The 13,351-nt window shown below is 41.0% G+C and overlaps 1 protein-coding gene across 2 annotated transcripts in view; it reads right to left on the bottom strand.

Annotated features, from left to right (window-relative positions):
- The window catches only part of usp46 (ubiquitin specific peptidase 46), a 73,305-nt gene that overhangs the window by 16,949 nt on the left and 43,005 nt on the right, over window positions 1–13,351 (bottom strand). For both annotated transcript variants that reach the window (XM_067987601.1, XM_067987610.1), the window contains 3 exons: window positions 11,419–11,495; window positions 8,927–9,010; window positions 5,218–5,415 (listed from right to left, as the gene is read on the bottom strand). In XM_067987601.1, the coding sequence (XP_067843702.1) occupies window positions 5,218–5,415; window positions 8,927–9,010; window positions 11,419–11,495 (359 nt within the window). The remainder of the gene's footprint in view (window positions 1–5,217; window positions 5,416–8,926; window positions 9,011–11,418; window positions 11,496–13,351) is intronic.

The raw sequence follows: 13,351 nt of genomic DNA, 5'->3' as shown, positions 1-13,351 counted from the left end.
TTCAATAATTTTATTTTCTCTGTTTAACTTCCATCTAGTTTTCTAAATCTCTCATTTTAAAACCATTTTATTATATTTATATTGCCTGTGCAAATCTTTTTCTGGCCTCTTTTAATCTCTAGTGCTTCAGTAGAGCAGAAAAAGAGATTAAAAAGTTTACCAAGTAAATCCCCTCCTGTACAAATAGTTTACAGGAAGTAGTCCTAACGGATGAAAGAACAAGAGATAATTTCATGAAATTGAGATTCACTAGGAATGGGAAGGAATGAATATGGCTCTCATCAATACCTAAATCCTAACAATAACTGATAACAGACTTGCCAAATGCCCAGAAGTCAAGTTTAAAAAAAAATCTAAAAGCCATGCCTTCTAACGCTAGTCAGAATGGGCAGCAGAACAGATGAGGATGTAGTATCTTTTCTTACTGAACAGATGCCATGGCAAACTGTTGCAAGCATATGCCATCTCTATGGAGACACATGTGGAGTAGTTGTGAGAACAGGCCTTTCATCACATTATACACAGACATAAACTCAATACACTGGAGGCACAATTAGCTAAATGAGCAGACTGTGAGATTTCTCAGTTCCCACTGATAGATGATAGTTAACCTTTTGAGGGCCCGGTATCATTTTCAACTCTCTTAACTATGGATGCATTTATCAGAGAATTGATTTATAAACTAATGATGCCGAATATAACATAAATTTAAGAGAAATAACAGATTAAATCAGAGCAAATACAAAAACTCCTGGCAGGCCACAATGCAGCGGGGCGGGACTGGACTTCCACCCGCTAGTCTGCTCTAGCACTACCCCCATCCCAATTCCTGGGACAGAGTCATAAGCATAAAGGGAGCAGTTGAACACACCGTTTATTGCACTCCCTGGGTGTCAGCCCCAGAGGTCAGGGTGGGGAGAACAATGACAACAAGGAGGAGGAATTTCAGAGCAGCAGCTTGGTGCTCTGTAGGGAGAGGGGTTAGGGTGTAGTCTTTCCTCTCCTTCACCTCCAAAATAAGCAACCTGACATTTACCAGTTTCTGAACAGCACATGGATTGCTCTGCAACCAAGTGCCACTCACAAATTGACAATATGGGTCTACTTCTACCAGTATGCAATGCTGGCAAGGAAAGTACACCTGTATGATATAGATGTACTTTCCACTGTGGGCAAAGGAGGCAGAACTGCTGGGTGATGTCATCCCACTAGTCCCACCTTCTCTTATGACATAAGGACAGGAAGACCCATAGTAGTTTAGGGTACTGCTTCACTGAACATTTCTATTTTATCTGCATGACCATGACCTCCCTGTAGCTCACCAATAACTCTCTAATTCCCACACTTTCCTCTTCATCTTTGGTCTCCTATACTATTCCAACAAAGCTCAACAGAAAGTCCAGGAACAGTATCTCATATTTCTGCTGGGCACTCAGTGGCCCACTGATCTGAATACCGATTTTAGTAACTTCAGATCTTAGCTGTATCCTCCATTCACTTCACAGCAGAGAGTGCTTGTGATGTGGGAAGGATCTGTCAGTGGGGGGCGGGGAAAGGAAGGATGGGTTGACATTTAGGGTGCATGCACTTAAATCAGTGCTGCTGAGGTCTAAGCCAGTGGTGTGGACCCCCCCCCGCCCAACTCCGGCAACCTGTCCTCTTCTCACATCTGGCAGATCCAGCGTTTCGCTTACATTTTCTGTTTTCATTTCAAACTTGTTGCATTTACAGCTTGATTGTTCTCAGCCTTCTCTAGTTTTCTCTATTTTATGACACTTTTGTTTGTATGAACCTCTCCTGTGCCTTTTCACCACTCACTATTTGTACATTCTTTTGTCCTTTTTTTAATATCTCTGCATCATCTAACTTTACACAAGATGTTTGCAGCCATTGAACCAATTAATTCCCTCTCTGTGATTGGTGTTTGTTGATCTTCTCCCTCCCTCAATTTATTTATTTTCTTCTAATCTTACTATGTCTATTATTTTTTCAATCGCCAGTCCAATGAAGGGTACACACACAGAATGTCATAACTTGTCTTTTCTCTTCAGAGATGCTGACTGACCAGTTGTGTATTTCCAGCACTTGCAGGTTTCCCAACATTTTCAGTTTTTCCTTTTTAATGTGTTTTTGATTTTGACAGAAAAATGTTGCTGTTGGTTTCAGAAAACTAAGGCTCCATTTACTCCTATTTTGCAACAGAGGGAATAAAGCGTGGGTAGGGGAAGTGGGGGGAATAGGCACAGAAACTTTTTTTTAAAAAAGTGACTGAAGTATCATTGCAAGAGTCAAGATTAAGAGCATCAACAAGACTGTATCCACGTAATTGTCAACCTTCAGCTAAAGATTGCTTAAATCTTGTCATAATAGTGCGTTATGAGACACCATGGGCATGATTTTAGCTTGGAGCCAGGAACCCAGTGTGCAGATAAATGTTTGCGTGGGGAGCCTGGAAGTCAAGTGAGTGCGTCGTAATCTGCGATCACAACTCAATTGAAGATAAGTATTTGTGCTCCTGGGTTTCCCACGCACCAGGCAGCCAGATTGACAGGCTGGCTGCCTGTCGGGAAGGAAAGGAGCCACAAATCCGAGAGGAGGGAGAGAGATTGTTGGCCATGGAAGAAATTGGGGGTGGGGGGGGGGGGGGGGGAAGGAGGGGGATCACAATGAGGTACATTGCCTCTCTAAGTATCAGCCCACCGGCTTTAAGTGGGGACGGGACTTCCGGGTTTCTGTTGCACGCGTATCCTAACGCATCCGGGTTTATCCTGGAAGTGGGTGCATTGGAGCCAGGATGCAGTCCCACTGAAGATTTCAACAATTTTCACTACCCACCTGCCCCCAGCCCACCCATCCTTGGGGATTAAAATTAACCCCGTGTCTCCATTGTTATCTAATGTCTATGTGCTGATGGCATGGGAAACCGTTAGTTGCCAGTTCCTGTATTGTGGATTGTAAGGAGTCAGCAGATCATGTTTGGCTTGCAGAGAGGTTGACTGGCATGCGGACATGGGGCAGTCTAGGGGTACAGCAGATTAATGTGTGATTGTGTGTCTATAAGAGCGAGCATAAAACGTATGTGTTAGAATATTCTCGGAGCGACTGGACAGCTCAATATCTTTTTGCAGGGTTGCGTATGATCACTTTGGGAACCTTGTTGGTGTAATGCTTTTGCCAGGTTGTATTGAAACATCTTTTACTAATTATCTTCTATTGTAACTTTATAACAAAACCTTATGCTTGGAACAAGACATACTCCTCACCTTTTTGATTAAAGACCAAACCGTACATAAATTACTTACAAAAATCATCCAGTTTTAAAAGCTCATTCATTTTTTTTCCTCTACTTATTGAACATTTGGCATACCGTATACCAAATGAAGTGTTTATCATTTATTGGCAGAATAACACAGTATCCAGTGCGTTGCTAACCACTGTGACATGAGTTTCAGTCACATATCTAATCAGAAAATCTATATATTGCAAAGACTTTGTACAGGAGACTGGAGATAGAAATTTTAATTTCTTTTGTTCTGGAGTACCTTCAAAAGAATTTGGAGGTATACCTTGCTCTGTCCTGCACCGCCAGAAGTCAATCTGAAATCATCCTAGACATGGAAATTCGTGAGTAGTTCAACAGCCAACTAACATGCAGGATTAGTCAGGTCCTACGCTTCTGGTCCAGTTCACAGTGAGGGCTAATTATTGAGAATAATAAAGTCTATAATTACCGTAAATCTGGATTCAACTATTCCAATGCTCTCCTGGTCGGCCTCCCAACTTCCACTCTCCATAAACTTGAGCTCATTCAAAATTCTGCTGTCGGTATCCTAACTCGCACCAAGTCCCGTTCACTCATCGCCATTGTGCTCGTTGACCTACATTGGCTCCTGGTCCGGCAATGCCTCAATTTTAAAATTCTCATCCTTGATTTCAAATCCCTCCATGGCCTTGCCTGACCCTATCTCTGTAATCTGCTTCAGCCCTACAACCCGCCGAGATCTCTGCGCTCCTCCAATTCTGGCCTCTTGCGCATCCCTGATTTTAATCGCTCCACCACTGGCAGCAGTGACTTTAACTGCCTAGGCCCTAAGCTCTGGAATTCCCTCCCTAAATCTCTCCGCCTCTATAGCTCTCTCTCCTTCTTTAAGTCGCTCCTTAAAACCTACCTCTTTGACCAAGCTTTTGGTCAGCTGTCCTAATGCCTCTATGTGGTTCAGCATCAAATTTTGTTTGATAATCGTTCCTGTGAAGCACCTTGGGACATTTTTACTATGTTAAAGACACTATATAAATGCATGTTGTTGTTTGCATTTAATATTGCCCACTTATCAACTTAATGATTAACAAATTTGTCTAACAGTTTATAGCCTAACCCAGTCTGATAGAGTGATTCTTACGCATTCAGAAGTCAAGGTGATCACATGGCAGTGCTCACTATATCCAGTAAGCTAGAAAACAGTGACAAGGATTCTCTGTTTGACCCCGAGTTTCTGACACTTACCTAAATATTAAGTAAAGGCACACTAAGGATAATTTTAACATTTGGCAATAGTGTAAAAAGGGCGATAACAGATCAGCCGCCTGTTATACTTCAATCAAAAGGAAAATCAGGCTAGGTGTATAATGGACGGCTGATCTGATATAACCCGTTTTACGCTATGGCCAAAAGTTAAAATTACCCCCAATGAGTCATATGGAGTGAGGGCTCAGTTAAACGAGTGGTCTGTGACGCTGAACCCAAGGAAATATCTAACGTTAAAAACACCAAAATTGGTACAAGCACATATATTCTTGTCTATGGTTCCCCAAATAGAGTGGACATCATGAACATTTCATTCCAAGTAATAATGACACTAAAATGCATGACAGTCATCCATATGTTAGTTTACTTTTTAGTTATTCATATATCCATGGTGGCAGCCTATAACCAGTTTAACAAATTAGAAGCTTCACCCTTAGATCTGAAATGTTGACTGACTGACTTCTGTTTCTCCAGAGATGCTGCCTGATTTTACATCTTTTTTCTGTTTTTTGTATTTCCAGCATCTGCAGTGTTTTACTTTTTATTTAGCAGTTTCACTCTGTTGTACTATTCCAAATACACAGTTTCACACTTAGGAAACCCATTCCTTTTCTTATGTTACGATAGTATAGTTAGGTTGCTTTAACAACTGGGTCAGATGCAGTTAACGAAAAATCTTCCCTAGAACAAACCTGCCACAGTGAACAACAACAGCCACCAGGTCATACATGCGGTCCAAATTAATAGCATCTCCTGATGTATTAAACAGCCTCAGCTCCAATGGAAACACCACTCGGTAAGAGAGTTTTGTGTAGCGATGTAATTGCTCCATGTATTTGAACCTCTTCAAGTGTAACGCAAGGATCATGGGTAGCTTCTTCACACACATTCTGTCAACCAAAGACAAAACCGTATAGAAAGGTTAATATAAAAATAAACACACTGTTGGTCATCCAGTGGTCTTCTAAAACAAACCAAGATGACACTTTTAGGCACTAAATGAAACCATGAAAAACTAATCTCACTATTGACAAAAAAAGTCCAGACATGGGCGATTAGTTGCCGAAATTGCATGAAGAAATTTTGGCTCCAGTTCCAGTGGATGATCAGTGGGGCCTCTGCATTAATCTGCACCCCAACCAAAGACATTTTGCAGAGTAATACATTTATGATAAATGTAAGGTTCATAATACAGTAGAGAACCAAGCTGAATACGGAAAGTACACAGCAGATGTAAAAATGAGAATAAGAGGTGCAAAGAGAGAGTATGAGAATAGATTAGCAGCTAACATAAAAGGGAACCCAAAAGTCTTTTATAAATAGTATAAGAGTAATCAAAGAAAGAGTGGGGCCTGTTAGGGACAAAAAAGAGATCTTCTTGTGGAGGCAGAGGTTTTGGCATCCTAGCTTACTGAGTGAAGTACGGGTGGAAGTTGCAAAGGCTTTGGCCACAATCTTCCAATCCTCCTTAGATATGTGCGTGGTGTCAGAGGACTGGAGGATTGCAAATGTTACACTCCTGTTCAAAGAAGGGGAGAGGGATAAACCCATCAATTACAGGCCAGTCAGCCTAACGGTGGTGGTGGGGAAATTTTTTAGAGACAATATCCAGGACAAAATTAATTGGTACTTGGAAAAGTATGGGCTACTAAATAAAAGTCAGCACGGATTTGTTAAAAGGAAAATCGTGTTTGACTAACTTCATTGGTTCTTTGATGAAGTAATGGAGAGGGTTGATGTTGTGGATATGGACTTTCAAAAGGCATTTGATAAAGTACCACATAATAGACTTGTTAGCAAAATTAAAGCCGTGGGATTAAAGGGACAGTGGCAGTGTCGATACAAAATTGGTAAATGGAAAGAAAGCAGAGAGTAGTAGTGAACGGTTATTTCTCTGGAGGGAAGTATACATGGTGTTCCCCGGGGATCAGTATTAGGTCCACTACTCTTTTTGATATATATTAATGATCTGGGCTTGGGGATACGGGGTATTATTTCAAAGTTTGCAGATGACACGAAACTCGGAAATGCAGTAAACAATGTGGAGGATAGTAACAGACTTCAGGAGGTCATAGACAGACTGCTGAAATGGTCTGACACATGGCAGATGAAATTTAACGCAGAGAAGTGTGAAGTGATACATTTTGATAGGAAGAATAAAGATGGGCAATATAAACTAAATGGTACAATGGAATAAATGGGTCTTTTTCGGGGTGGCAGGCAGTGACTAGTGGGGTACCGCAGGGATCAGTGCTTGGGCCCCAACTATTCACAATATATATCAATGATTTGGATGAGGGAACCAAATTTAATATTTCCAAGTTTGCTGATGACACAAAACTAGGTGGGATCGTAAGTTGTGAGGAGGATGCAAAGAGGCTTCATGGCGATTTAGACAAGTTGAGTGAGTGGGCAAATACATGGCAGATGCAGTATAATGTGGATAAATGTGAAGTTATCCACTTCGGGAGGAAAAACAGAAAGGCAGGGTATTATTTAAATGGTGATAGATGGGGGAATGGTGATAGATGGGGGAATGTTGATGTACTAAGGGACCTGGGTGTCCTTGTACACCAGTCACTGAAAGCAAACATGCAGGAGCAGCAAGCAGTTAGGAAGGCAAATGGTATCTTGGCCTTCATTGCAAGAGGATTTGATTATAGGAGCAAGGATGTCTTACTGCAGTTATACAGGGCCTTGGTGAGACCACACCTGGAGTATTGTGTGCAGTTTTGGTCTCCTTACCTAAGAAAGGATATATTTTCCATAGAGGGAGTGCAGCGAAGGCTAGACAGATTGGATGCAGGGAGCATGTTTTCCCTGGCTTGGGGATCCAGAAAGAGGGGTCACAGTCTCAGGATACGAGGTAGGATGTTTAGGACGGAGATGAGGAGAAATTTCTTCACTCAGAGGGTGGTGTACCTGTGGAATTCTCTACCACAGAAGGCTGTGGAGGCCAAGTCACTGAATATATTTAAGAAGGAGCTAGATAGATTTCTAGACACAAAAGGCATCAAGGGGTATGGGGAGAGAGCGGGGATATGGTATTGAGATAGAGGATCAGCCACAATCATATTGCATGGCGGAGCAGGCTTAAAGGGCTGAATGGCCTACTCCTGCTCCTATTTTCTATGTTTCTAAAGATAGTGCAGGAACAGAGTGTCCTGGGGGTGTACGTACATGAATATTTGAAGGTGGTAGGACAAGTTGAGAAGGCTATTAAAAAATACATGAGATCCTGGGCTTTATTAATAGAGACATAGGGTACAAAAGCAAGGAAGTTATCCTAAACCTTTATAAAACACTGGTTAGGCCTCAGCTGGAGTTCTGTGTTCGATTCTGGAAACCACACTTTAGGAAGGATGTCAAGGCCTTAGAGAGAGGGTGCAGAAGAGATTTACTAGAATGATGCCATGGATGAAGGACTTCAGTTATGTGGAGAGACTGGAGAAGCTGGGGCTGTTCTCCTTAGAACAGAGAAGGTTCACAGGAGTTTTGATCGAGGTGTTCAAAATCATGAATGGTTTTGATTGAAAATAAGGAGAAACTGTTTCCATTGGCAGAAGGTTCGGTAACCAGAGGACACAGATTTAAAGGTGATTGGCAAAAGAAACAGAGGCGACATGAGGAAACATTTTTTTTGACGTGGCGAGTTTTATGATCTGGAATGCACTGCCTGAAAGGGTGGTGGAAACAGATTCAACAGTAACTTTCAAAAGGGAATTGGATAAATACTTGAAGGGAAAAATTTACAGGGCTATGGGGAAAGAGCAGGGAAGTGGGACAAATTGGATAGCCCTTTCAAAGAGACAGCACAGGCACGATGGCCCGAATGGCCTCCTTCTGTGCTGTATCATACTATCATACCAAGCATACAGCAGGCTACAAGAAAAATTTCATCTGGAAGAGTAACATGTGTGAATTGGCAAATCATGCAAACCAACGCCATGGATTGTGAAATACTGTAACACCTGAATGCCTTATGACGAAAAGTTATTTGAAAGTATTGTCCACAACAGTGACTGCACTCCAAAGCAATTAATTGTATATGAAGCGCTTTGGGCATCCGGAGGATGTGATAACACAATATAAATGCAGGTTTTCTTTCTTTCTATTCATATGGTTTTGGATTACTGATGAACATAACAGTCATTTGATTCCCACCTCTCTTACAAGCTTAATATATCAATGCTTTCAATTGTTCTAATCAACATCTGGCCTTGGTTAAGCACTGCCTAGCATTTTAATTTGTTATTTGGCAGCTTTGTCTTCTAAAAGATCTTTTTTTCTTTAAAAAAAAATCACCCGCAGAACAAAAGATACTCAAATTAGTGAAAGGAATTTATAATCTCTTATGAAATCTGTAGATACAATGATGAATGATACCTTTTATATGCTCACCTTTTCTGAGCTTCCTGTTTACTGCAACATGTTTCACAATAATACTTGTGTTCACTGCACAGTGTTTCTGTGTTGCTGAAATCTCTAAATTAAAGTTGCAAAAATATCACGGTGTTAAAATACAGTGCGTTAATGCTTGTAAAACACCGAAGAAATCATGGTAGTTTTAAGTGGCTTTTTAAAAAAAAACTGTATAGGAAGATTCAAGCAACATATTAGTTGTAATTCAATCACTTGAAAAAGACAATCGGTATTTGAAATGGAAGATCGGTAAACAGTAAAAGAAAGTAGTGCAGTGTGGTGAAGTACACTAGCGTAGCAATGTGCAGTATTAAGATGCTGAGAACTGGATTCACACTCGTGATCCACAACTACAACATGCATTTATATAGCGCTTTTAACGTAGTAAAACATCACAAGGCGCTTCACAGGAGTTTTATCAAACAAAATTTGACACCAAGCCAAATAAGGAGGTATTATGACAGGTGACCAAATGCTTGGTCAAAGAGGTAGGTTTTAAGGAGCGTCTTAAAAAGGAGGAGAGGGGTAGAGGGGTTTCGGGAGGGAATTCCAGAGCTTAGGACCTAGGCAGTTGAAGGCACGGCTGCCAATGGTGGAGTGATTAAAATTGGGGATGCACAAGAGGCAAGAATTGGAGAAGCGCAGAGATCTCGGAGGGTTGTAGGACTGGAGAAGTTACAGAGATAGGGAGGGACGAGGCTATGGAGGGATTTGAAAACAAGGATGAGAATTTTAAAAATCGGCAAATTCCTGACCTTAAGACACAAATCTAATGGGGGAGAAGTAAAGACACCAAATGGTAGTCAAGTATTTCTCTATGGGGATGGGGAGTTAAAAGACAGAAAATATAAAACATATTTTTCCCACTCTAAATGGGGTCCCAGCCTGATTCCATCTCCCCTATATGTACTTTTCAACAGGAGGGGTTAGGGGAGGAAAAGGAAAGGGGAGAAACAGCTGGATTCCTGGCTGATTCCACGTCCTCCAGGGATGTTGAACCCAAATGTAGAACCTTGATCTCTGCTCTGCCTGTGATCAGTTGAGTCAGCCAGACCCCTAGGATCTTCCTGAATGTTACAGCTCAGCGGCATACCTGGCATTATTATTTTTCAATGATCTCAGTTATTATTGGGAGCCTCTGGAGAAATCAGTAAACACCCATTTAAAAAAGCAGCTTACAGAGCAGACACACTAGAACAATATCAGGAAATTGAGAAGGGGGGTGAAACTATGACAGATCAGAGAGCTGTCCTGTTTAACATGATAGGAATCTCATTTTTTTGGCTAGGGGAGGGGGAGGGCTGTAGCTATACCTGTATTGTGGTCACTTTAACTTGGTCACTGCATGCCAGAGCAGCCTGTGTAGATGGATGTATGTAAGGAGTCTTACAACACTAGGTTATAGTCCAACAGCTTTATAACCTGGTGTTGTAAGACTCCTTACATTTGTCCACCCCAGTCCATCACCGGCATCCCCACATCATGTGTAGATGGAACACACATTATCTGGACCAGGTCTCCCAACATCAGTGACTCCTATCTATGTAAATTGTGTAACTTTTGAGTTTGTTTCCTTCTATGATGTCTAATTACATTAGAGGGTATATGTAAGACTGCCACCAGCTATGTAGAATGGAAGTTCCCACTCTATTGTGCAACAAGCAAGGAAAGATTTATAGCCTACCCAGGTAATCAAAAATATCAATAGGGAGCTCACTGATAGTCTGTAAATATGGGGATATCCCCTATTTAATTTGCTATTATAGGGGGCCTTTAAAGAGCCTGTACCTGTAATATCTTGTTCACCAGGCTCATAGCTCTACCTCATACCGGAGGTGAGTAAATGGCTAGAGACAGGCGACTGAGGGGGGTGTTACCCAGGTACCTTTAAAGTTAATTTTGATTAATAATTCTGTAGCCAGGAGCTGCCTGAAACTGTGTAGAAGTATGGCATTCGTTCCCTAGTTCACTAGTCTACTTCTCATTGTACCACTATACAGGCAGAGGCCAAAAGACACAAAAGCATTTCATGAGGAACTTAAGCTGAAAAAGTTACTGCTGAGAACCACTGGAGTTCCAAGGTATTTATTGTTTGGAATGTTAAGTGAAGTTTTGTAAATTAGCCAATCTGCTCATTTCTTTATTATTGCACATTAATGTTACTCAATGCACTCGATTCATAGTTTTCAGCCTGAAATATATGGTTTGTCAGAGTGCCAATTCTCCATCAGTTGGAGAGATCAGGAGCATATAGCAAGATCCAATGCCAATGGATACTTTAGCAGTAGAAAAGTTTTATTGTTTGCCTTGAGGCCTGCTATCCCAGATTGCTTCACATACAAGGTCATGTTTTAGTTCATGGGGAGTGAGGGCTTGCCTATGGATGCAGACCTTTGTATTAGGCACAAGAAAAAGTATCTGGACCAAGCCCGAATCATTACAGGGACATCCCTGATCTGATCACCACTTACCTGAGGCAATGTGTAATTGATGTGTTCTGTTCCACATCAACTGAAAGGTCCAGAAAATCTTCATCTTTGCTGCTAACCTGTAGAATACCCATTATGTAGTAAAATTAGGTCAAAATATACTTCAACTCTGCAGATCCAATTACAGGTCATTTGAATACTTGTATATTCATTGTAGTACTCAAAATTGAAGCTTGAAGTTTTTTCCTCCCAAGCATCTACTATAGCAAACTTTTTTTTTAAATCAATGTACGTTTCAAAATTTAAAAATCTTGGCTAACGTAATATGGCAGGATTCAACATTCTGTACCTTGGGCAGATTATCAAGGCTAGTTTTGCCCTTTACAACTTTGCTACAAAGTATCAACATTTAGTGCTGCCATTTTTTGCTATTTGATAGGGCTTTTACTGAAAGAAAACTATGTCCAGGCCAAAAACATAAAATGTATGAATAAGAGATAAAGTTATAGATAATTTTCACAAAACATTCATGAAAAAGGTCAAACAATATTCAATCTTGAATTTTCAATGAATGTACAGAAAACAAGCCTGCATAACATTTGTGCTGACTTCCTTTACTGATAAATTCTATGAACTTCTTCTATCTTTATTCTGATGCAAGGAACTTCTGTGGCTTCCTAAGGAAGTGAGGAAAAATACATTTATATTGCACCTCATCACATCTCTGAAATGTCCCAAAGCACTTCACGTAAAATGAATTGCTACGAGTACAGTCACATGTAGTTGAAAGCTGCAACCATTTTGTAACAGCAAAGTCCCGCAAGCAGCAATATAATGAATGACCAGTTCTTCTGTTTTAGTTCGTGTTGGTATTTAAAGGAAAAACATTGGCCAGGACACTAGGAGAACTCCTGGTTTTTCTTTGATTAATGTAATGGGATCTTCAACATGCACCTGAACCACCAGACAGTTTAACATTAGAGGTTTTTTTTGAGGATGTAACTAGCAGGGTAGATAAGGGGGAACCAGTGGATGTAGTATTCTTGGATTTTCAAAAGGCAGTTCATAAGGTGCCACACGAGAGGTTGTTACACAAGATTAGGGCTCATGGGATTGGGGGTAATATATTAGCATGGATTGAGGATTGGTTAACGGACAGAAAACAGGGAGTAGGAATAAACGGGTTATTTTTGGGTTGGCAGGTTGTAACTAGTGGGGTGCCACAAGGATCAGTGCTTGGGCCTCAGCTGTTTACAATATATATCAATGACTTAGATAAGGGGACTGAGTGTAATGTATCCAAGTTTGCAGACAATACAAAGCTAGATGGGAAAGTAAGCTGTGAGGAGGATGCAAAGAGGCTACAAAGGGATATAGACAGGTTAAGTGATTGGGCAAGAAGATGGCAGATGGAGTATAAGCACAGTATTTTTTTTTAAAAAGAGACTAATAAATGTTGGTATTCAGAGGAATTTGGGCGTCCTTGTACACGAATCACAAAGTTAACATACAGGCACAGCAAGCAATTAGGAAGGTAAATGCTAGCCTTTATTGCAAGGGGCTTGGAGTATAAGAGTAAGGAAGTTTTGCTGCAATTGAGACCCCTGGAGCACTGTGTACAGCTTTGGTCTCCTTATCTAAGGAAGGATATACTTGCCTTATAGGGAGTGCAACGAAAGTTCACTAGATTGATTCCTGGGATGAGAGGATTGTCCCATGAGGAGAGATTCAGTAGAATGGGCCTCTATTCCCTGGAGTTTAGAAGAATGAGAGGTGATCTCATTGAGACATATAAAATTCTTAGAGGGCTTGACAGGGTAGATGCTGAGAGGCTGTTTCCCCAGGGTGGAGAGTCCAGAACTAGGGGTCATAGCCTCTGGATAAGGAGTCAGCCATTTAGGACTTAGATGAGGAAGAATTTCTTTACTCAGAGGGTTGTGATTCTCTACCCCGGAGGATTGTGGATGTTCAGTCG

Source organism: Heptranchias perlo, chromosome 1, assembly GCF_035084215.1.
Source record: "Heptranchias perlo isolate sHepPer1 chromosome 1, sHepPer1.hap1, whole genome shotgun sequence".
In the NCBI taxonomy this organism is placed as follows: Eukaryota; Metazoa; Chordata; class Chondrichthyes; order Hexanchiformes; family Hexanchidae; genus Heptranchias; species Heptranchias perlo.
This window is presented reverse-complemented; position numbering and strand designations above follow the sequence as displayed.